General features: G+C 44.9%; 1 protein-coding gene across 2 annotated transcripts in view; it reads right to left on the bottom strand.

The window, feature by feature from the left end:
- The window catches only part of EPHB2 (EPH receptor B2), a 148,158-nt gene that overhangs the window by 108,055 nt on the left and 17,330 nt on the right, over nucleotides 1–22,773 (bottom strand). For both annotated transcript variants that reach the window (XM_061602144.1, XM_061602145.1), the window contains exon 2: nucleotides 3,054–3,118. In XM_061602144.1, coding sequence (XP_061458128.1) covers nucleotides 3,054–3,118 — 65 coding nt within the window. The remainder of the gene's footprint in view (nucleotides 1–3,053; nucleotides 3,119–22,773) is intronic.

The raw sequence follows: 22,773 nt of genomic DNA, 5'->3' as shown, positions 1-22,773 counted from the left end.
GGAATGAAATTCCCTGCATCTGATTGCTTATCTGGGTAATGGCTTATCTAGCCGCTTACTAGGCTACATCAGAGTCTGTAAGCAGGGATTTAAAAACCAAATATCAATGCAAACAATATTTTGAGGCTATCTGGGGAAAATAAGCATTTCCCTGAACTCAACAGCACAAAATTTCTTTGCAAAACAACAACAATCCTAAGTGTGATGCCTAAACCAAGAATATCAAGTTGTTTCTCACAATGGCATCTGAAGCCCCCCCAATTAAACACCATTTTTTTTTAATCTGCCATGAAGTTAATTAATCAACTAATTGCATTCATTAGTGCTGTCAGCCTTATCAGAATTATTATGTGAGTTTATGCCATTCCAAAAGAAAATTACCAAGACATTTTCCTTGATGCAACTCACAAATGAGCAGTGCGTCTTTGCAGTCTTCTCCCTATACATTACGTGGAGGGTTCTGAATTGGTTTGGGGAGTGGGAGTGGGGGTGAAGGGGGTAGGGGGAGCTTTTCATTAAAGTATGCAGAATGTCTCCTTCCCTCTTTCCCATCAATAGCAAAGGAAGTGTGGCTCAGTGGCAGAGTGCATGCAGAAGCCCCCAGATTTAATCTCTGGCATCTTCAGTGAAAAGGATCAGATTGCAAGCGACGGGGAAGACCCTCTGGCTGAAAGTCTTGAGAGCTGCTGATGGTCAGAATGAACAACAGCGGATTAGACAGACCAATGGTCTGACTGGATATAAGGCAGCTTTGGGGGGAGGGCCCATAAAGCAGAGCACATGCTTTGCATTGCAAAGGCTCGAGGTTCAATCCAGTTAAAAAAGGTTCTGGTCGCAGGTGATGGGAGTGACTCTTCTCTGCCCGAGAGTGCCAGCTGTTGCCAGTCAGAAGAGTCAAATAGCCTGGGTGGGCATCAGGCAGATTCCTGTGATCCTGTCCTTTACTCACAGCATGCTTTCAAAAAAGGAGGGTTGGAAATCCTGGATTTTGAAAAACCTAGCCTACTCTTAGCTCGAAATACCAGAGAATGAAGAAGCCCTTGCACATTCAATGGCAATGGTTTAAATCAGGGTGGGGAACCTTGACTGCGGGGACCAAATGTAGCCCTCCAGTTCTCTCTATCTGACCCTTGGAACTGTTCCCAGGCCACAAACCTTCTCCCTTAGCTTCACAGGCTCTGTTTCACACTCCTTTTTGGGGGGGGTTGGTTGAAATCCTTCCTTGAATTCTGATAATGCCTCTAGATGGACGAACAGAGAGGGGTGTATGAGTGCATGGAGAAACCAGCCTATGTTACAAAGGTAACATTTACACCTGTTGATCCACCCACTTTTGCCTCTGGCCCTCAGAAGGTCGTCAAGAAGGGAACGGTTCTTGGGATGAAAAAGGTTTTCCCACCTCTGCTCTAGAGCCTTCCCTAACCAGGGTGCCTAAGATGCTTCCATTCTAAGTGGAAATGCAGAGACTGAACCTACTGGGAAGGCATGCACTCTACCACTGAGCACTGGACCCATCCAGCTTCATATGGTCCACAGCAGTGGCGGCTGGTGGCACCATGTCAGTGGGGGAATCCAGGTTTTAGTCCCAACTTTCCAGGAGCTGTCCAAGATGCTGAAATCTATTCCTACCTTGAAAGTTCAGACTAAAGCCCACTGTGACTCAAAGTGGATCTTCTGAGTCCTTTAACTGGGGATTAATCTGGAACTTTCTGCCTGCAATTCAAGTTCTCTACCACTAGACTATGAACCCTTCCCCTCCAATGCTACTTTATACCAAATCAGACCATTGATCCATCTACCAAATATTGTCCGCTGGCGTTGGCTCTTCCAAGGTTTCACCCAGAAGGTGTTTCCTATCTCCCCCACCTGACCTCATTTAATGCAGTGTACTTCAACCTTGCGGCCCCAGGTTTTGTGGGACTACAACTCCCATAATCCCCAGGCACTGGCCACAATGACTGGGGATGATGGGAGTTGTAGTCCAACAACTTCTGGGGGACCAGCTTGAAGAACAATTGGATATGCCAGGGATTTAAGAAATGGGATCTCATGCACGTACAGCATGTTTTCTGCTTCTGCGCGATGTCCCTTCAGAGTCTGTTTGCAGCCCTGTCAGAGAATTAAAATTGTATCCGCTATCCACCACTACCACCAAGTCATCACAATGCACTCGGACATGTCCATTGCACCTGAAGCCAGCCTGAATTGTATCCAGTACTAGTCCTACTCAGAGCAAACCCATTAAACAATAGGCATGCCTATTTTAAGTCTATTCATGCCACTGGGTCTACTCTGAGAAAACCTGAGTTGGCGACAACCCCCTGCGTCCCTCTTTCTTGGGGGCCAACATAAAAAGATATCTGTAACCAAGGAGGCATTCCTGATGTTTAGGGTTGGTTGGTTCAGTCTGCATGTAAATGCAAAGCTACTAATTCACACTTTTTTCTGAAACACATGGACTGAAACACAGCCATTTTTCCAAAATTCAAATTAATGTGTACACAAATGCATATCCTGGGGTAAAGTATGCATAAAAATGCATAAAATAGTGAAAATGAAATAGATAAATGCATTGCATCAGGCAGAGATAAAATGGATACATTTCATGTGGTACGGTGAGACTTTATTTTGTATACCTCTGAACATCAAATGCAGCAGCACCTGTCATTGGCCTTTGGAGAAATCTGGGGCTCATAATTTGCTCTTGGACTGTTTCTTATGTCATGTTATGTTGCCATCCTTCCCTGGTTTTTTTAATTTTGTTTATTGTAGTAAAATAAAAAAGGGGGGGAAACGCACTGTATTAAGGAAAATTGCTTTGCAAAAATGGGTATATTAAGCAAAATTGCATACAAAACCATGTGCGTTGTGAGAAATTTGCATTAAAATGCTGATGAATTTTCACAAGTCCTTTTTCATGTGGAAATATGGAGGACTGAGCTTAAATCTGGAAGAATGAGATAAGGAACCAGAATGGACAGATTCACCCATCTCTGCTGAGAGTTTCTAAGCCCTCCTCTCTTCCAGCTTCTATGTCCCATGCACAAACTCACCCCTGACGGTGGATGCACAGTCCAGCCTAGCTCTGCCGTTGCTGTGGTGGAGTCCATCAGTGTTTCTGCAGGAGAACAGGAAACAAACAGAGATCAGAGGCTGCCTTCTCAACCAGTCCAAGAGTTGCCACCATTTTGTTCTCCATCCCTGCTGCTAAAGCAATTCCATGGGAGATGAAACCCGTCAAGCTGATGTTGCGAAAAGAAAAAGGCTGCATGTCAGCCATATCCAAACTACATGGACAGGACCCCAGGTTGCAAACCTATCCCCACTTACCTGGGGGTTAGTCCCATTGTATTCAAAAAGACTTACTTCTGGGTACACATTAGTTTCCCACTGATTTTCACAACTCGCAAGTGTTCCGATGTTGTTTTTGGCTGAAGAAATATATCGGAACATGTTCAGAAAGGCACGTTTTGTGAGAAATATATTTAGAATTGCGTATTTTGAGATAAATTATGCTTTAAAGACATGTTTTCATGTGAATTTTCATACACAGATTCATGCAAAAACAGGATGGAAGAAACTCTTTGAGTGAACACATATGAAAATGGCATGTGATTGCTACCTTCTAAGCTTTATTCAGAGTAGACTCATGGAAATTAATGGGCTTAAGTTAGTCATGTCTATTAAGAACATAAGAGCCTGCTGGATCATAGCAGTGGCCCATCTAGTCCAGCATCCTGCTTTCACACTAGTCAACTAGATGCCAATGGGAAGCCAAAAAACACGCCCTGAGCCCAACAGTACTCACCACTCTTGTGGTTTCCAGCAACTGGTATTCTGAAGCCGCCTCCAAAACTGGAGGTGGAGTAGCCATCATGACTAGTAGCCACTATCCTCTTATCTAATCTTCTTTTAAAGCCAACCAAGTTAGTGGACATCACTGTCTCCTGTGGGAGTGAATTCCGCAGTTCAACTACGTGCTGCATAAAGAATTTCTTTTGTCTGTCCTCAATCTTCCAACATCCAGCTTCATTGGATGTTCCCAAGTTCTCACGTTATGAGAAAGGGAGAAAAACATTTCTCTATCCACTTTCTTCATGCTATGCATCTCTTTATATGCTTCTATGACATCGCCTCTTACTCGCCTTTTCTCTAAAAAGCTCTGAATGCTGCAAGCTTTCTCCTTAGGGGAATAGCTCCAATCCTTTGGTTATTTTTCCTGAAAATTTCTATGAATTCCAGTGGGTCTACTCTAGCATGATTGGAGACAACTCATGGGCCATAAATAGACTGGTTTGATCATCCCTAATGCAAATGTATGCAGCGTGCACAGAGTAAATGCGCCATTGGTACAGGATCAAAGCCACAGATCAGTAGTCCAAATGACCTAAAAACTGGAGAGGGAATGCAATGGGCTCTTCCCTCAGATGGCACAATCTGTTCTGATGCTGCTTTGGATTACAGAGGGCCAAAACTAGCTACTTAGGAAGGGGTGAGGACCCTCCATCTTGGGGGCTAAATGAAGCCCTCCAGGCCTCTTTGGCTCTTGGGAGTCTCTCTAAGCCACACACCCTGCCTCAGGCCACACCCCTCACTGGCCCTGCTTCGCACCCTCTTTCAGTGATCTCACCCAGCCGGAGCGTGCCCTTGAAGGCTGATAATGCTTTTTGCTTCCCTGAATGGACAGGGGTGTGTGAGCATGTGTGGAGGCGACCTTACGGTACTAAAAGTAAAATTGTCATTTTTGGTCCCCCAAACCTTTGCCTCTGGCCCCACCCACTACTGGCACACAGTCCCTGGAAGGCTGCCCAGAATGGAATGCGGCCCTCGGCGTGAAAAAGGTTCCCTGCCCTGCCGTTAGGAAACAGCCACCCATCCGAAGCACTCCTTCTTTGTTTCCTCCCAGAGCAGAAAAAAGAGTGGCAGGGAGCCAGACGAAGGTACGGCCGCCTGCCCTTCTCTGGCAAGCCGGGAGAGCCAGTGCCCAGAGAAGCCTCTCTTTGTGCTGCCCTGCCTGTGCATTTGTCTGCAGGCCCACAAGCTGTGCCCAGCATTTCAAATAAATCTGCAGCCGATGGAAACGGGCAGACGCAAGCCTGGCTGCCTTCCCAACAGCAGGCTGTGCCACTTCCCCCCCCCAACAGCCCAGTTAGCCAAGGAGGGCCTGTCCTGCCCACGTTGATGAGCTTTTCATTAAAAGGTCTGTGCCGCAGCTAGCCTCGCTCCAGGGCCAAGGAGATTCCAGGGCTGAGCTGCGCCCTGCCACAGAGGGACCAGGACAGGTGACCAGCTTAGGGACAGCCATCTTTCCTTGAGGAATGGAGAAGCATGAGCCAGCCCAGCATGGGGAGCAATTGCACAGTGCCTCTCAAAGTTGTTGTGGGCAGCATTCCCAGACATGGGGCTGGGAGTGCTCGGAAATCTTTTGTGCCTCAATAATGGCAACATCCCCACAAACAACCCCTCCTCATTCAGGTAGACTCTTCCTCCCTCTCCTCCCAGGCTGAGGGATTCCCTGGGGGGGTGTCTCCCTCCTCTGGCCTCATTACCTCATGAAATAAGCATCCCCTTTGACATCAGGTCTCCCCCCTACCCATGAGCTATTCTAAGTAGAATTAATTGCCCAGATAATTAAAGGCTCCTTTTCTTTTTCTTTTTTTGGGGGGGCGGGGGGAGGCCTCAAATCTCCCAAGTGCAAACAATAGTCACTCAGGCAGGAAAGCCTCCATGGCACACGACCCACCACATCTCACCACACCAAGTCACCGGGCACAAGGGGGAGAGCGGCTTGCGAGTGAGGTGCTCCTCAGGGATGCCCGATCTGCTGAAATTGCAGAGAGGACAGTCATGAGACAGAAGATAAGAAGAGCCCTGCCGGGTCAGGTCAAACGCCTGTCTGGACCAGCATCCTGTTCTCACAGAGGCCAACCAGATGCCTATGATGGGAAGCCCACAAGCAGCACCTGAGCACAATAGCACTCTCCCCTCCTGCTATTTCCAGCAACTCGTATTCAGAAGTCCCCGACTATGGAAGCAGAGCAGAGCCATTATGGCTAATAGCCACTGATAGCCTTATCCGAGGGAAGCACAGAAGGTGGAGACATGAGAATGGGCCTTCTCAGTGGTGGCCTCCGATTAATGGAATGCTCTCCCTAGGGAGGCAAGCCTGCCACCATCATCATCTATCTTTAGGAGCCAGGCAAAAATATTTATCTTCTCCCAGGCATTCAGCTCTTAATTTTGGAGGGTTTGGGGGAGGCTTTTGATGTTGTAGCCACTTTAGGGAGTGGGCTGTCCCACCGCCTTTCAAAGTTGTGTATTGTGTTTGGGCTTTTTTACTTTTTCTTTGTTTTAGTTTTTATATCAGTTTCAATCTTTTAACTGATTGTAAGCCACTTCTGGTTCACTATTGTGAAGAAAAGCAATAAGTAAGTTGGTGGCCATCGCTGCCTTGTGGGAGCAAATTCCATAGTTTAACTATGTGTTGTGTGAAGAAGTCCTTTCTTTTGCCTCTCCTGAATTTTCCAGCATTCAGCTTTGTTGGATATCCACGAGTTCTAGTGTTACGAGAGAGGAAGAGAAACTTCTCTCTACCCACTGTCTCCACACCATGAATAATTTTATCCACCTCTATCACATCTCCTCTGACTCGCATTTTATCTCAACTTAAAAAGCCCCAAATGTTGCAACCTTTCCTCATAGGGGAGTTACTCTGTCCTCTTGATCATTTTAGTTGCCCTCTTCTGAACTTGTGCAGATCTACAATATCCTTTCTGAGATGAGGGGTGACCAGAACTGTACACAGTATTCCAAGTGTGACTGAATTATGATACTCGCAGTTTTATTTTCAATCCATATCCTAATCCTAATCAACATAGTCTGTTTCTGCATTGGAATTGCTTTTTAGTATGTTATTAAACCTTTTTTTTAAAAAAAAAGTTAACCTTTTTCAAAGATATCTTCAAAGCTTTTAAAAAATGTTTTTAAAGTTGTTTTGTTTTAATGTATTTTAAAGTCTGTTTTATGATGTTTGAAAGTGTTTTTAGTGCTTTCGTTTGCCTCCCTGGGCTCCTGCTGGGAGGAAGGGTGGGATATAAATAACTAAATAACTAAATAATCATTCCTAGGGATCAGGGCATCCCCAGGTGCAAGGGGACCGACCAGCAACTCCAACACCCAACTCTTCTGGCTTCCAGCTGCAGAGACAATGCAGAGGACAGTCTCCTTGCAACTTGCTAATCAGCACTGAAGTGGTAGCCCTGACGTAATAGCTGGGTAACCCAAAGGCCTTATTTATCTGAGTATTTGTAACATGACAACATTTTTAATGTGTGTGTGTGTACAATAAAATCATCATAAAATTATAAAACCATACAATACAGAACAAATGGACCAACACTGAGACAAACTAAGGCTACAAGGAACACTGGGAATTGTAGGTCTGGGAAGGAGAACATGGGTCTCCTGACAGCTCTCAGCACCCTTCCCAAACGGCCGTTTCCAGGATTCTTTGGGGGAAGTCGAGACTGTTGAAGTAGTATCACAGCAGCTGAAACATATAGGGTTGTAGTCAAGTAAGCCCTACTCAGAGCAGACCCATTGAAATGAATGAAGCTAAGTCCGCCATGTCCATGGGTCAACTCTGAGCAGGATTAGCATTAAATACTATCCATAGTGCAGATGTGGCCCAATTCTCTAAATTTTCTGCTGGCAACGAAAACATCAGGATTGTAGGTGCCTGTCTAATTTCAAGAGGAATGGTGTTCCAAATTACGCTAAAAGCTTCAGTTCATGTAGAAACTAAATGAATATGGGATAATTGTGAGACAGTCAGGAAGACTTCCCCCAGATAATCACAGTGATCTGGCTGGTGTACAAGGCACAGGGTGGTCATTAGGACCCCTGGTCTTTGGCTTCTTAGGGCTTTATGTACTACTAGTAATACGCTAAACCAGGGATGGGTGAGAAACTCAATTCAGTTTGCATCTCAGGGCTCATCCACAGGGCAATTTAATGTGTGTCTGGTGCTACTTGCATCCCTCTATAATTCGCATGGTTCACATGACGTTGCAGGGTAGCAGAAGCTAAAACACAGTTTCCCCCTTTAAATCCATATCAACCCAATTATAATGCAAAAAGGAAAGGAAACACCGTTTCAGCTTCACTGCGCTCCTCCGTGTAGGCACTTCGCTTCAATGTTTTTTTAGTGGGTGGGCTCTCTTATGCCCCATTGCCTGCTCCCCCTCTCTCTGCCGCCCGCAAAAGCTGCCACAGCCGCTGCCTACTTTGCCTTTCACTCACTCCCCCCTCTAAGCAGTTTCATATAGTTTCATGTCAATTGCACCTCAATGGTCTCCTGGCTGAGGGAGAGACATGCAATTGACAAGAAACAATGTAACTGACCAAAAAAAACCCTCCCCTATTAGGGGCAGGGCCATCAGGATACAGTGATACTAGGCCCTTCCAGAGGAACACCTACATGTGTGAAAGGAAAACAGCAGATTAGAAGCTACCATTGGGCAAGAAGTGTGGACCTGGAAAAGCTATTGCGATGGTAAAAGCAGCTTCTTTAGTACAACATATGATTACGATGTGCTAGTACGATGACAGCCAGTGTGGTGTAGTGGTTTGAGTGTTGGACTACAACCTGGGAGACCAGGGTTCGAATCCCCACACAGCCATGAAGCTCACTGGGTGACCTTGGGCCAGTCACTGCCTCTCAGACTCAGAGGGAGGCAATGGTAAACCACCTCTGAATATTGCTTACCATGAAAACCCTTTTCATAGGGTCGCCATAAGTCGGAATCGACCTGAAGGAAGTCCATTTCCATTTTGCAGAGTGTAGTGTGTGGTGTAGTGGTTAGAGTGTTGGACTACAACCTGGGAGACCAGGGTTTGAATCCCCACACAGCCATGAAGCTCACTGGGTGACCTTGGGCCAGTCACTGCCTCTCAGCCTCAGAGGAAGGCAATGGTAAACCCCCTCTGAATACCGCTTACCATGAAAACCCTATTCTTAGGGTCGCCATAAGTCGGGATCAACTTGAAGGCAGTTCATTTCATTTTTTTAGTATGAAGTTAGGCTCCAGTGTGGATAAGCCCTCAAACTGAAACTATCAAATTCACACTTTCCAAAAAAGATGAGAACCGAAACACAGACGTCCTTCAAAATTTGCACTTACTTGAATTTGCAATACAGTTCACCAACCAAAGTGTGCATCAAAATGAATATAGGAGTGAAAACAGCATACAAAATGCATTATATGACAAGAAATGGCTTGCAAAAATATGTACATTAGTCAAACCTACCTACAAAAATATATTAGGAGACATTTGCACTAAAAAGTTGGGAAACTTTCGTGAGGATTTTTTTAAAAAATCGCAAACTGTTGCAAAAGTGCAGAACCGAATTTACGACTGGAGAAATGAGAAACTGAGCGAACCAAAATTGACAGATCCTTCCATCCCTACCCTGAACTTAGCCATGTACTGGCAGCCAGTGCTGAGCTTTCAGCACCAATGTTAACAGCAGTGGCTTGTGCCCATTGTGACTGCAAGGGTGGAAGGCCAAATAGCAGATGAAGCCAGAGACAAATACAGGCCAACTCATCCTGCTTTTGACCCCATCCTCTTCCCTGTAAGTAGGAAGGCGGGCAGGTGGGGGCTGGCTCAAGGCAGACTGAGGTTGATGGGGCAGCTCCTCTTTCGCCCTAATCGACCAGCCTGCTCTGCAGTGTAATATGCTGATGTGGACCTTCTCCGGCCAAAAGCATGAGCTCTTCTTGTCAATAAACGGGAACTCCACCCAAGGGTCTTTGGGTCCTACAGGAAGTTATGCAAGGTGTACCTGCAGACACACAAGCATTGGCCTCTCTGTTCTGCTCCAGACAGATCCTGCTTCCTGCTAGGAAGCCACTCAGGGTCAAAAGCTCATGATGACAAGCCAGGGCTGGGAGAGATCCTTCCTTACACTCACCATGATTATTTGCTGTTGGCTCTCTGCAATTCCCCAGCAGCCAAGTGCTCCAGATTCCAGTGTTTTTAACTGACAGGCTGCAAAACCGGGTGACAGTTGCCAGCTCCACTTGGGCGCCTACCCAAGAAGGGGCTGGCACAGATGAGAAGCAGGCAGGAAAAGGAACTCAGTTTGGGCTGCACCAGCGACAAGAGTGTTGCATGTTGGCGCACAAGAAGGCAAACAACATCACAGCACATGTGATGCATCACAAGCATGCAATAAACAGGATGCTGGACTTGATGGATGTTTTGTCAAATCCTGCAGGGGTCTTCTTAGGTTCTTTTTTTTCCCCCTTTGTAACCCTTGTGTGTACATGTACATCATGCTCAATAACAATGCAAGCGCAGTCTTGTGCAGCAACAAACTGACAGCAGGCAGGCAGCCCCAATGAACCCTAGAATCTCCACAGTGCAAGGGGAATTCACAAGATGGTGGTAGGAGATTTCAAGGTAGGGTTGGGGAGAATTTCAATTCAGTCCACATTTAAAGGCAAATCTATCTAATTTGCACTCGAAACTTTATGTGAAGCAAAACATGTACACATCCTTCAAAATGTTCATTTCTCCAAATTTTGCAGTGCAGTTCCCCAGCCGAGTAACGTGTTCAAAAATGTGTACACTAGGGCATGCATGAAAATCACATACCAAAAATTCATTGTGTTAGGGAATGTTGCTTTGCAAAAATGTGTACATTAGGCAAAGTTGTATACAAACCTGGGCATATGAGGAGAAGTGCATACTAAAATGCTGATATGTTTTCATTAGGACTTTTTAAAGCAAAAAAATTCAATCGGATGTGAAATGCGGAGAACTGAACTTAAGACAGGATAAATGGAGAGAAACCCACACAGACAGGTTCAATCATTGTGATTCAGAAGCCATGCTCCCAGGAGGAACTATCTCCCCTGAACAGATTAGGAAACCTCCAGGGCACTGTCCAGACATGGAAAGAACAGAGCTTTTTGGGGGGGGGGGAGCAGGAAAAGGTATAGAAAAGGACACAAAAATTATCAAAGACCTGTAGCAACTCCCCTACGGGATTTTTTAGTTTAGGGTTGGAAAAAGACAAGAAATATAGAGTGATGATAGAGGTGCATAAACTTCTGCATGGTGTGGAGCAAGCATATATAGAGAAAAGCTTCCCTTACTAGAAACCTAGAACCCAACGGGGCCATCCAATGAAGCTGGATGCTGGGAGGTTCAGGGCAGACAAAAGGAAGGATTTCTTCACATCGCACATAGCTGGAATTTGCTATTGCAAGACAAAGTGAAAATGGCCACCAACAGCTTTAGAAGGGGATTAAACAGATTCGAGGACGGGGGGAAATGCTTTCAGTGGCTACTGGTCACGATGGCTTTATTACCTCCAGGTTCAGAGAAGTAGAATGCCTCTGAGTACCATCTGCTGGAAATCAGGAGCAGACGGCACTCATGTCCTGCTTGTGGGCTTCCCATAGGCATCTCAGAGGCCACTGTATGAATATGATGCTCTTGGTCTGGTCCAAAAGGGCCCATCTTATGTTCTTATAAGGATGCCTTATTTATTTATTTATTTATTTATTTTGTATACTACTTCATTCTTTAAAAGAAGTCTCTAAGCAGTTTACAGTATTATCAAAAATCACAAATACAGTAAAAAAAACAAAATTGCACATTTCAAACAATTCAAAGCATTTTAAAAGATCATCTTAAACATCAGTATAAACTAAAACAACTAACATGGTAATCACAGTAACTACTTATATGCATATGCACTTCTTGTTATGTGCCTTCAAGTCGACTACGACTTATGGCGACCCTATGAATCAGCGACCTCCAAGAGCATCTGTCCTAAACCACCCTGTTCAGTTCTTGTAAGTCAGGTCTGTGGCTTCCTTTATGGAATCAATCCATCTCTTGTTTGGTCTTCCTCTTTTTCTACTCCCTGCTGTTCTTCCCAGCATTGTTGTCTTTTCTAATGAATCATGTCTTCTCATTATATGTCAACAGTATGGTAACCTCAGTTTCATCATTTTAGCTTCCAGTGATAGTTCTGGTTTAATTTGTTCTGACATCCAATTATTTGTCTTTTTTGAGGTCCATGGTATCCACAAAGCTCTCCTCCAACACCACATTTCAAATGAGTTGATTTTTCTCTTATCCACTTTTCTCACTGCCCAACTTTCACATCCATACATAGAGATCGGGAATACCATGGTCTGAATGATCCTGACTTTAGTGTTCAGTGATACATCTTTGCATTTGAGGACCTTTTCTAGTTCTAGCTGTCCTCCCCAGTCCTGGCCTTCTTTTAATTTCTTGACTATTTTCTCCATTTTGACTAATGACTGTGCCAAGGTATTGACAAGTTCAATGTCCTCACTGTCAACTTCAAAGTTACATAAATCTTCTGCTGTCATTACTTTAGCCTTCTTGATGTTCAGCTGTAGTCCTGCTTTTGTGCTTTCCTTTTTAACTTTCATTAGCATTCGTTTCAAAACATTACTGTTTTCTTCTAGTAGTATGGTATTGTCTGTATATCTTAAATTATTCATATTTCTCCCTCCAATTTTCACACCTCCTTCATCTTGGTTCAATCCCGCTTTCCATATATGTTCTGTATATAGATTCAACAAATAGGGTGATAAAATACACCCCCGTTTCACACCCTTTCCGATGGGGAACCAGTCAGTTTCTCCATATTCTGTCCTTACAGTAGCCTCGTGTCCAGAGTATCGGTTGCGCACCAGGACAATCAGATGCTGTGGCACCCCCATTTCTTTTAAAGCATTCCATAGTTTTTCATGATCTACACAGTCAAAGGCTTTGCTGTAATCTATAAAGCACAGGGTGATTTTCTTATGAAATTCCTTGGTCCGTTCCATTACTCAATGTATGTTTGCGATATGATCCCTGGTACCTTTTCCCTTTCTAAATCCAGTTGGACACCTGGCATTTTTTGCTCCATATATGGTAAGAGCCTTTGTGCATATGCACTTATTTTTTATTAATAAAGTATCTCATTTTTACTTAGTGCATGTTCCTTGGAAACAGTGTGGCTCTGAATCCTGTACCTTGCCCATGCAGATACCAGCTGCTGAACTGGGTTTGGTTTGAGACTCCAGAGTAGTGAGTGTAAGGTTTGCTTCTTGCTCTTTGGAATCTCTGCCAGTCTATTGACACTTTGAGTTTCCCCTTGACTCAGGGTGGAAATTAATTAAGGAGTGGTGGCGGCCTACTGGTTCCTTTTCAAGGTTGATTTGGCTTAGTCAGTCTTGGCAAGGGGGAAGCACTGGAGGTGCTTGCTGGGATACTTGGGTTTGGGGTGAATCTGAGTTGTCCTGGGGAACCATTAGGTCAGTTCAACCTTTACATGACCTTGTACCAGTAAGACTATCTATCCGTCTATTTATTTAAGTTAAAGCATTGTCTGTGTTCTAACTGGTTCACCAATATCTCTGGCAGAGGGTGTTTTCCTATGTGGAGATAAGAATGTAAGAAGAGCCCAGCTGGATCAGGCCAATGGCCTATCTAGTCCAGCATCCTGTTCTCACAGTGGCCCACCAGATGCCCATTATGGGAAGCCCACAAGAAGGATCTGAGAGCAACAGCAGTTCTCCCCACTTGCGATTCCCACCAACTATAAAGCCTTATACGGCGCGGGTCCGCAATACCTTGTGGAACGCCTCTCTCGCTATGAACCTACCCGTTCACTTTGTTCTGCATCTAAGGCCCTCCTCCGGGTACCAACCCATCATGAAGCCCGGAGGGTGGTTACTAGATCTAGGGCCTTTTCTGTGGTGGCCCCGAGCTGTGGAATAGCCTCTCCGAAGAGGTACGCCTGGCGCCTACATTACTATCTTTTCGGCGCCAGGTAAAGACCTTTTTATGCTCCCAGGCATTTTAACTATTTCAATTTTTAATTTTCAATCTTTTTAAATGTATTTTGTTTTTAGTTTGTGATCTTTTTTTTTTCTATTTGTGTCTTGTATATGTTTTCGCTTTTACCATTATGATGTACTGTATTTTACCCTTGTTTGTTCACCGCCCTGAGAGCTATTTTGCTATGGGCGGTATATAAATTGAACGAAATAAATAAATAAATAATAAATAAACTAGTATTCAGAGGCATAAAATGCATCTGACAGCGGAGGGAGACCACAGCCATCGTGGCTAGCTGTCCTGTTCTCACCAAGCTCCTACAGGAGGCAAGAGATGTCCCAGCAATAGCGCAGTGAAGGCAACAGTCCAAAGGGCCAGTCCAAAGTCAGAATCCAAACAAGGTCCACAACAAGACAGAGCTCCAGCAACAAGAAAGGTCAGAGCAGTCCAAGGTTAAGATCTAAGCAGAACATGGGCATGCTTAGCAGCCAGAAAATGTTGAGTGCCGGTTGGCGTGGAATGCCCTCTCCTGCACTGGCTGGGACTTGTAGTTCAAAACATCTAGAGGGCATCAGGTCGTGGAAGACTGCCCTACAGAAAGGAGGGGCAAAGCTGTCTGTTTTAGTTTCTCTTTCCCATTTTTCCAATCTTCAGTTCAGTTCTCCATATTTCCACGTCAGTCTGAGATTTTATTTTACTTTTTAAAAGGGTTGTATCCCATGCTAGTCCTGTTTAGAGCAGGCTCATTGAAACCCATGGACATGGCTAACCTAAGTCCAGTAATTTCAATGGATCTACTCTGAGCAGAACTTAGCTGGCTGCAACCCAAGAGAATGCATCAGCATTTTAATGGGAATCTCTCCCAATACACAATTTTGTATGCAATTTTGCCTAATACGTGCGTGTTCCTTAATATAATGCATTCTCATATGCTATTTCCATTAGTATGTGCATTTTTATACACACCTTACCCCAGTGTATGCATTTCTGTACAATCCCTTGGCTGGAGAACTGTATTGCAAAATTCAGAGAAGTGTGAGTTTCAAAGGCTGGCTGTATTTCAGTTTGCATATTGCTTTGGAAAGTGCGAATTACATAGCCTTGCCTTTCATATGTGCACTGAATCAAATTCCCCCCCACCCCCATCCCTACCTGGCTGAAATCCTAAGAAGGATTCATGGCTGCAACATTATTCTTCCCGCTTGTTCTTCCTATTTTCTCAGCGCCTAGAGCCAAGCCTCCTCTCCCAGGCGATCTTTTCTAGGCTGGGAGGAGAAATCCAGCATACCTCAGGCCTATCAAATATTCAGGCAGGAACAGATGGAAGGGGACGGCATGGTCTGCTCCACAAGCAACACCCCCCTTTGGTCCATTCTCTGTAGCTATGTCCATACATTACAAGCAAGGGGAAGCAAAGCAACTGCATCAGCAATGACAGAGATCAGGGAGCATCAACTGTCCTATCTATCCATTAAATTTATATCCGGCCCTTTGACTTGAAGGGTGCCCAAAGTGGAGGACACAGCAAAGATGCCTGCCTGATATCAAGAGGCAGGGAGTTCCAAAGAGTAGGTGATGCCACACTACTTGCAACTGTGAAACAAATATTATATGTCACCTCTAACAGGACCAGTTCTGCAGATCAAAACGGTCAAGTAGGCACTTATGGATCAAGGTGATCCCACAGGTTAACTAGTCCCGAGCTGTTAAGGGCTTTATATACCAATAGAAACACCTTGAACTTGTCCCGGAAACAAATCAGCAACCAGTGCAGAGTTGTTATATGCCAACAAAGTCTCACTCCTGTCAGCAACAGTGCTGCAGCTTTCTGCACTAACTGCTGTTTCCATGTCAAGTGCAAGGGAAGCCCCACACAGAATGCATTGCCGTAATCCAGTCTTGAAGTCATCAATGCCTGAACAACTACAGTCAAGCATCTCCCGGTCCAGAAATGGTCATAGTTGTCTTCCCAGGCCAGCTGATAAAAGGCACTTCTAGCCACTGAGACTACCTAGGCCTCCAGTTGACAGAGATGGATCCAGAAGTACCCCCAGACTGCATACCCGTTCTTTTGGGGGATGCACCCCATCCGTTAATTAGGCCTGTGAGGCCATTTTCCCTAAACTACCACCCAACCACCCAACACCTGACATCATATGTGACATCAGGTGCCAAGGCAGGTAAAAAAGTGGCTGAGATCAGCTATACTATGGAGCTCCCCATTGGAAGCTCCCTAGTGTAGCCAACTGAAGATGCTCTCAGAGGTGGCACCAGTTCCGCCACTTACCTGCTTGCTATCCAGAGCAGGTCTTAACACTAAGCCATTCGGCCATAACTTTGGCACCTGAGGCAGGACTTTGCCACCATTGGAACAGACAGATTTCACAAAGATAACTTAGGGTGGCCACCTGCGGCCCCCGATCCTATAGTTTTAAACTAGGAATGGGGAACCTCAGGACCAGGAGCCAAATGTGTCCCTCCTGGCCCTTCTCTCTGGCTCTTGAGACTCTCTCCAGGCCACACCCCTCATGCTCGTTGAGTGGTTTTTTCTCTCCATGACTGGACTGCAAACTCTGATCATGTCTCTTGCTTGTCTGCACGGAGGACGGAGAGGGATGTGCATGAGTATGTTTAAAACTACTTTACAAAGGAAAGGTTTGCATTAGGTGCTCCGCCCACTTTTCTTCTGGCCCCACCCACCAGTGGCAGGTAGCCCTCAGAAGGTTGCCCAGAAGGGAATGTGGCCCTCAGGCTCAAAAAGGTTTAAAAAGCACTCTGATGCACAGAAATGAAGCTGCTAAAGCTCTCCCTTCCTACAAGGCGCAATTATGAGGAAAAGCTTTGGTTGCTCCATTTCTGAGTGCGGGGATATTAACGCAACATGGTCAAGGGGAAGTAGCTATATTACCTGGCCTTTATGCAAGGATCCAGGGCTTCAGCAAATTTCACTCCCCCCCCTTGCAGGGGTAACTGATGCCTGTCAAGTGATGCAGCTTGAAAAGACATGCCTGCCTGGGTTGCCTCCAGAACTGAACAAATATCAGGTGCTCCAGCCTGAGAGTGGCCAAGTAACTTGACTCACTGAAGGCCAGGAGTATGGTGGCATTAAGAGAGGACCTGGGGACCTCCCACACTGACAACTAACCTCATGCAATGTGGATTTCTGCAGTGCACACTAGGTGGCGTTACCCTTGAGATTGGTCCAGAGGCTGCAGCTGGAACATGGTAGCTAGGTTGCATGTGGAGGCAAACTACGGCCAGCATATAATGACTTGCTTGCAGGATTTGCAATCTGCTACCAGGCCAAATTCAAGGTTTTGGTGCTAACATATAAGGTCCTATACAGCTCAGCACCAGGTTTTTTGAGAGACACCTTGTCGCTTATGTACCCAGTAGTTCATTGCAGAGCTTGGAAAATTTACTTTTTTTGAACTACAACTCCCATCAGCCCAATCCAGTGGCCATGCTGGCTGGGGCTGATGGGAGTTGTAGTTCAAAAAAGTAACTTTTCCAAGCTCTGGTTCATTGTGATCTATGGGAGATCCAAAGAGATCAGGAGCCAGCTGCACAGTAACGTGGAGCAGGTCTGTCAGCTTGGTTGCCCACGTTTTGTGGAACAGCATCTCTGTTAAGAAACAACAGGCTATTGGCACTCTCCCCAAAAAACTGCATACATTTTTGTTCCAATGGGCTTTCCCAGCTAGATCAGTAAGTCTCTGCTCGGGATGGGTGAGAAATTCAATTCAGTTCACATTTAAAGCCAAATGTATAAAATTTGCACTTTCTGAAACGATACAAGAACCAAAATGCAGCCATCCTGAGAAATTTGCACTCATCTGAATTTTGTAATGCAGTTCTCTAGCCAAGCAGTGTTTACAAAAATGCATATATTCACGGACGAATATATTGGTGAAGATAACATGCAAAACTGTGTTACATTAGGATGAATTGCTTGCAAAAAATGTGCACCTGTAGTCATAATTACACACAAAATGTGTTCATTAGGAGAAATTTGCACTAAAATGCTGGGGAATTTTCATGAGGGTTTTTTTTTTAAAAAAAGAACTTTGCACATGGCTGCAGAAATGTAGAGAACTGAATGGAAGACTAGAAAAATGAGGATCGGAGAGAACCGAAGTTGACCGATAATTCCATCCCTAGCCTCTGGCATGGATGTCAGATAATTGCTTTGTTTTAAACAGAGCTTGGACAAATTTCTTTTTCGAACTACAACTCCCATCAGCCCCAGCCAGCATGGCCATTGGATTGGGCTGATGGGAATTGTAGTTCAAAAAAGTAACTTTTCCAAGCTCTGGTTTTAAATACATCTGCCGTGTATTGTGTGTTAAATTGATTTTTTTGCTGCTTTGATTGTACCTTGCCTTGAGACAACTGTAGAGGATGACTATGAAAACAACAGGAACCTGCCCAAGACTGAGGAAGGAATGGCAGCATTCATATCAGACAATGGCATCAAATTGGCCCTTGAGTATTACCTCACTTTCTAGACCAGGAGGATTATGGGCCATTGTATGGCTGCCCCACCTGTGACCACATGTCCTTCCTTCCGGTTGTCCCTTGAGTGTTCCCTGACATCCTCACCCAGGAGCATGGACTGCATCTATGGATGCCCTTGCTGGAGCTCCCTGATTATTCCCTCCTCTGACCAGCAGCCCTGTTGATATAAGGAGCATTCCCTGGGGCTGACACCTAACACTGCCCCTTGTAGGTCTTTTATTTTGTTCCCCTTTGCCTCTCCCTTGGTCACCCTGATATCCAGTGATGGGTGATAGATGCTTAATCCCACTGCATCAACCCTAAGAAGAAAAAAAATCTGTATGAATAGAAAAACACTACAGGAAGGCTTGCAACCCAATTCCTGGTAGAGATACAGATTTTTATGATGTAGCTTGCTCTGCTCTGATTCTTCAGAGCCAGCAACAGAGTGGGAAACAGCTGTGCCTTACAGCTAAGGCAGGCAAGCTGACCTAAATCTCCACCGAATGAGCCCAAGCTGGCCCAGCATCATAGGAGAGAGAGAGATGCTCTCCAAAAACTCCAACCAGCCCACAATAATTTTAAGAACATCAGAGCAGCCCTCCTTTAATAGGCCAGTGGCCCAATTAGCCCAGCATCCTGTTCTCACAGTGGCTGGCCAGATGCCCATGGGAAACCCACAGGCAGGACCTGAGTGCAAGGACACTCTCTCCTCCTCCAGTTTCCAGCCCCTGGTATTCAGAAGCATGAGGTTTCTGACAGTGGAGGTAGAACATAGCCATTGTGGCAAATAGCCACTGGTAGCCACTCCATGAATTTGTGTAATCCTCTTTCAAAGCCATCAAAGTTAGAGACCAGCATCACCTCACGTGTGAGAGAACACCACTGTTTAGCTGTGCACATAGTTTTATTCCATCTGGACAAGCCCAGTAGGCTCTCTGACACTGGAGGCATTCAAGAGGCAGCTGGACAGCCATCTGTCAGGAATGCTTTGATTTGGATTCCTGCGTTGAACAGGGGGTTGGACTCGATGGCCTTGTAGGCCCCTTCCAGCTCTACTATTCTATGATTCTATTATCAGTATGGAGTTGCAGGCAGCTAGGGCATATAAAACAAAACAGAGGAGCCTTGCAATGAACGGGGCCCACAGAACGTTTTGAGTAAGTTCCCCACCAGAGGGGCGCTCTGAGTACAAGAGACCACCTGAAGGTCCGAGGACTCCTGGGACCAGAGGGAGGGACAGAGCTGAAGTAGAAAAAGAGGAAGACCAAATATGAGATGGACTAATTCCATGAAGGAAGCCATAGACCTGAACTTACAAGATCTGAACAGCGTGGTTTACCACAGATGCTATTGGAGGCCGCTGATTCATTGGGTCGCCAGAAGCCATAATCGAGTTGAAGGCATATAACAACAACAAAGCATTAATAGGCACACTAGGGATGGGATGAGTTGGCTGGTGCTGGTCCAAAAGCATTCCATCAACCTAACAGGCCAGCATTGATTAGAGTTCGTTCTTTATTCTCTACCCATTGCTTTTACCAATCCATTTTTCCCCTCACAAAAAAACATTGATGTTAATAATAATTTTAAAGGAAATATCAATATTTTGATTCTAAATTAAAGGGAATATCAATAAAATTTATGTCCTTAATATCGATATTTTAGAGGCAGATTTTTTTTAAAAAAATCCATTTTTGAAGATAGCCATGGAAAATCCCTACATAAAAATCCAGTCTGCAACAATGGGGAATAAGCAGATTAATGGAAAATTCAGTATCAGTTCTGAATTGGGCAGAATTCTAGCACATCCTAATGCGCCCTTTATCCTAGCATCTGCATTCCTGTACACATTCCTCGGTTGGAGAACTGCAAAATTTGAAGAAGTGTGAATTTTGAAGGATGGCTGGGATACAGGTCATGTACTGTTTCAGATTGTGCAAGTTAGGTAGGTTTAAATGTGAACTGAAACAAATCTCTCCTCCATCCCTAGTAAGAACAGAAGGCTCTTCTATTCCCAGACACTGAAGGTTCCCTCCTTGCTCAGTTCAAGGGAGACACTGTGACAAAGGAACAGGCAAAGAGAGAAACACCCACACACCCACACCATAAACATATTTAAAGGGTGTAGATTAGTGATAGAGCACATGCTTTGAATTCAAAGGTTCCAGGTCCAATCCCCAGCTCTTCCAAACAGGACTGGGGCAGATCCGTCTGAAATCCTTGAGCAGGGGTAGAGGAGCTTTTTCAGCCAGACGACCACATTTCCTTCTGGACAGCCTTCTGAGTGGGCGTGGCCGGAGGCAAAAGTGGGCACAATGTTACCATTGTACATTAGTCTAGTTTCTATTAGTGATGGAAGGATCTGTCAAGTTCTCTCAGTTTTTAATTGTCTCAATCTTACATTTGGTTGTCCACATTTCTGCAACAATTTGCAATTAAAACAAAAATCCTCATGAAAACTTTCCAGCATTTTAGTGCATATTTCTCCTAGTTAACACATTTTTGTAGATAGTTTTGACTGATGTACCCATTTTTGCAAGCCAAATCTTGTCATAGAATGCATATATTCGTTTTTATGCACTTTCCTCTAACCTGTGCATTTCTGTAAACGTTGTTTCGTTGGAGAACTGCATTGCAAAATCCAAATAAGTGTGAATTTTGAAGGATAGAAGTGTTTCGTACCTCATACAAATTGATAGATTCAGCTTGAAATGCAAACCAAATCAAAATTCTCACCCATCCTTCGTTGCTACACAAAAACTCTCTCACACACACACACTTCCCCATCCAGGAAAGCAAACATCACTAACAGTCTTCAGGGATATATTCCCGTCAGGCAAAAACACTCAAGAAGGGCATGAAGCAAGTTTGGTGAGGGGCACGACCTGGGAAGAGGGGGTGTGGTCTGTGGAGAGTCACAAGGGCCTGAAGGGCCACATTGGTCCCCCGGGCCTGAGATTCCCCATCATTATTCTAGAAAGACACTGCCAATCAGTGTGGATCAGCCTTCCCCAACCTGGTGCCCTCCCAACGTTTTGAACTACTCTTGGGTTTCTCATCTTGTGAGACCTTTGCCTTGCAAACTCTGCATCCTGCATCCAAGTGACCTTCACCAGGGGTTCTTGTGCAACCGTTTTCCATAACATGGTTCGCGTCACTCCAACTTCTCTTCACAGGTTTCACAAGGGACATCAGTAGAGCATTAGCCCGAAGAGAGTTCCCACACAAATGGGAATAAAGGCATCCAGCCAAAGCATGTGGGGAATAAAACCACAAGGAAATATAGCATGAGGTAAGATGGAATAGCCGCAACAGAAACGTAAATACATCCTGCAGCTTCTCCCCAAATCTGTATCCAATCAGAAAAGCTGACACACACACACACAGAGGCTACTGGACACAACACAGTTCCTATCAGGCCCTTTCTGCACTATACATTAAAAGCAGTATCATAGCACTTTGAACCACCAAGTCTTTCCACAAAGAATCCTGGGAACTGTAGTTTGCTAAGGATGCTGAGAGTTGTTGGAAGTCCTCTATTCCCTTCACAGAGCTACACTTCCCAGAGTTCCCTGGGAAGAGGGATTGATTGTTAAACCACTCTTTCCCCTTTGTGCATACAGCTGAAGGGGGAAGTTGGAAAAGTGACACTCTTTTCCATTTCCTTTTTTCAGCTCTATGTACTTTTCAAGGCTCAGTTTAATTCTACTGTCTTTTACCCAGATTCTCTGGAAAAGCTGGGGGGGCGTGATGCAAGGGAGCAAGGAGAGAAGTGACCAGAGAGAGTGGCAACCATGCTGCTCACTCAAAATTCAAAGTGTGTCCTTGGGCCTAAGAATGTTGGCAATCCCTGGTCAAAACTAAGAATCAAGAAGGGCTTGCTTTCATCTGCCCTAAATCTACTGCTCATTCAGCTCATCAGGTGCCTGCGTTATTGTATTATGGGAGAAAGAGAGAGAGAGAGAATATACGGTATCTCTACTTCCTTCATACCATGTACGAGTTTGACACCTCCCCCTTTGTCATCTTTGAAAGCCTTTTGATGTATTGCAAATTTAAACATCATCTGCCTCATAATCGTGAAACTGGGCAATGTAGAAATCTTAAATAACAAAACACACATACATACCAAAGTGTCATCTAATTTCCTGAGTTTTAGCATAACGTGGCTTGCACTGAATCCCTGAATACCCATGCTTCATGGTACAAGCAGAGGGTCATATATAATGAACAGAACTTAACATTAAAACAACTTTTAACCCATTTTGGGGGAAATGTTTAGCAGTATGGGCTTGGGAGTTAGGCAGATGTGCAAAAAGTTTGCATGAATCTCGAAAAGAGAACTGAAGCAGGATCTCTCTGAAGGGCTCGAAACTGAAGCAGAGATTCCAAAGG

This window comes from Rhineura floridana, chromosome 18 (genome assembly GCF_030035675.1).
Source record: "Rhineura floridana isolate rRhiFlo1 chromosome 18, rRhiFlo1.hap2, whole genome shotgun sequence".
In the NCBI taxonomy this organism is placed as follows: Eukaryota; Metazoa; Chordata; class Lepidosauria; order Squamata; family Rhineuridae; genus Rhineura; species Rhineura floridana.
This window is presented reverse-complemented; position numbering and strand designations above follow the sequence as displayed.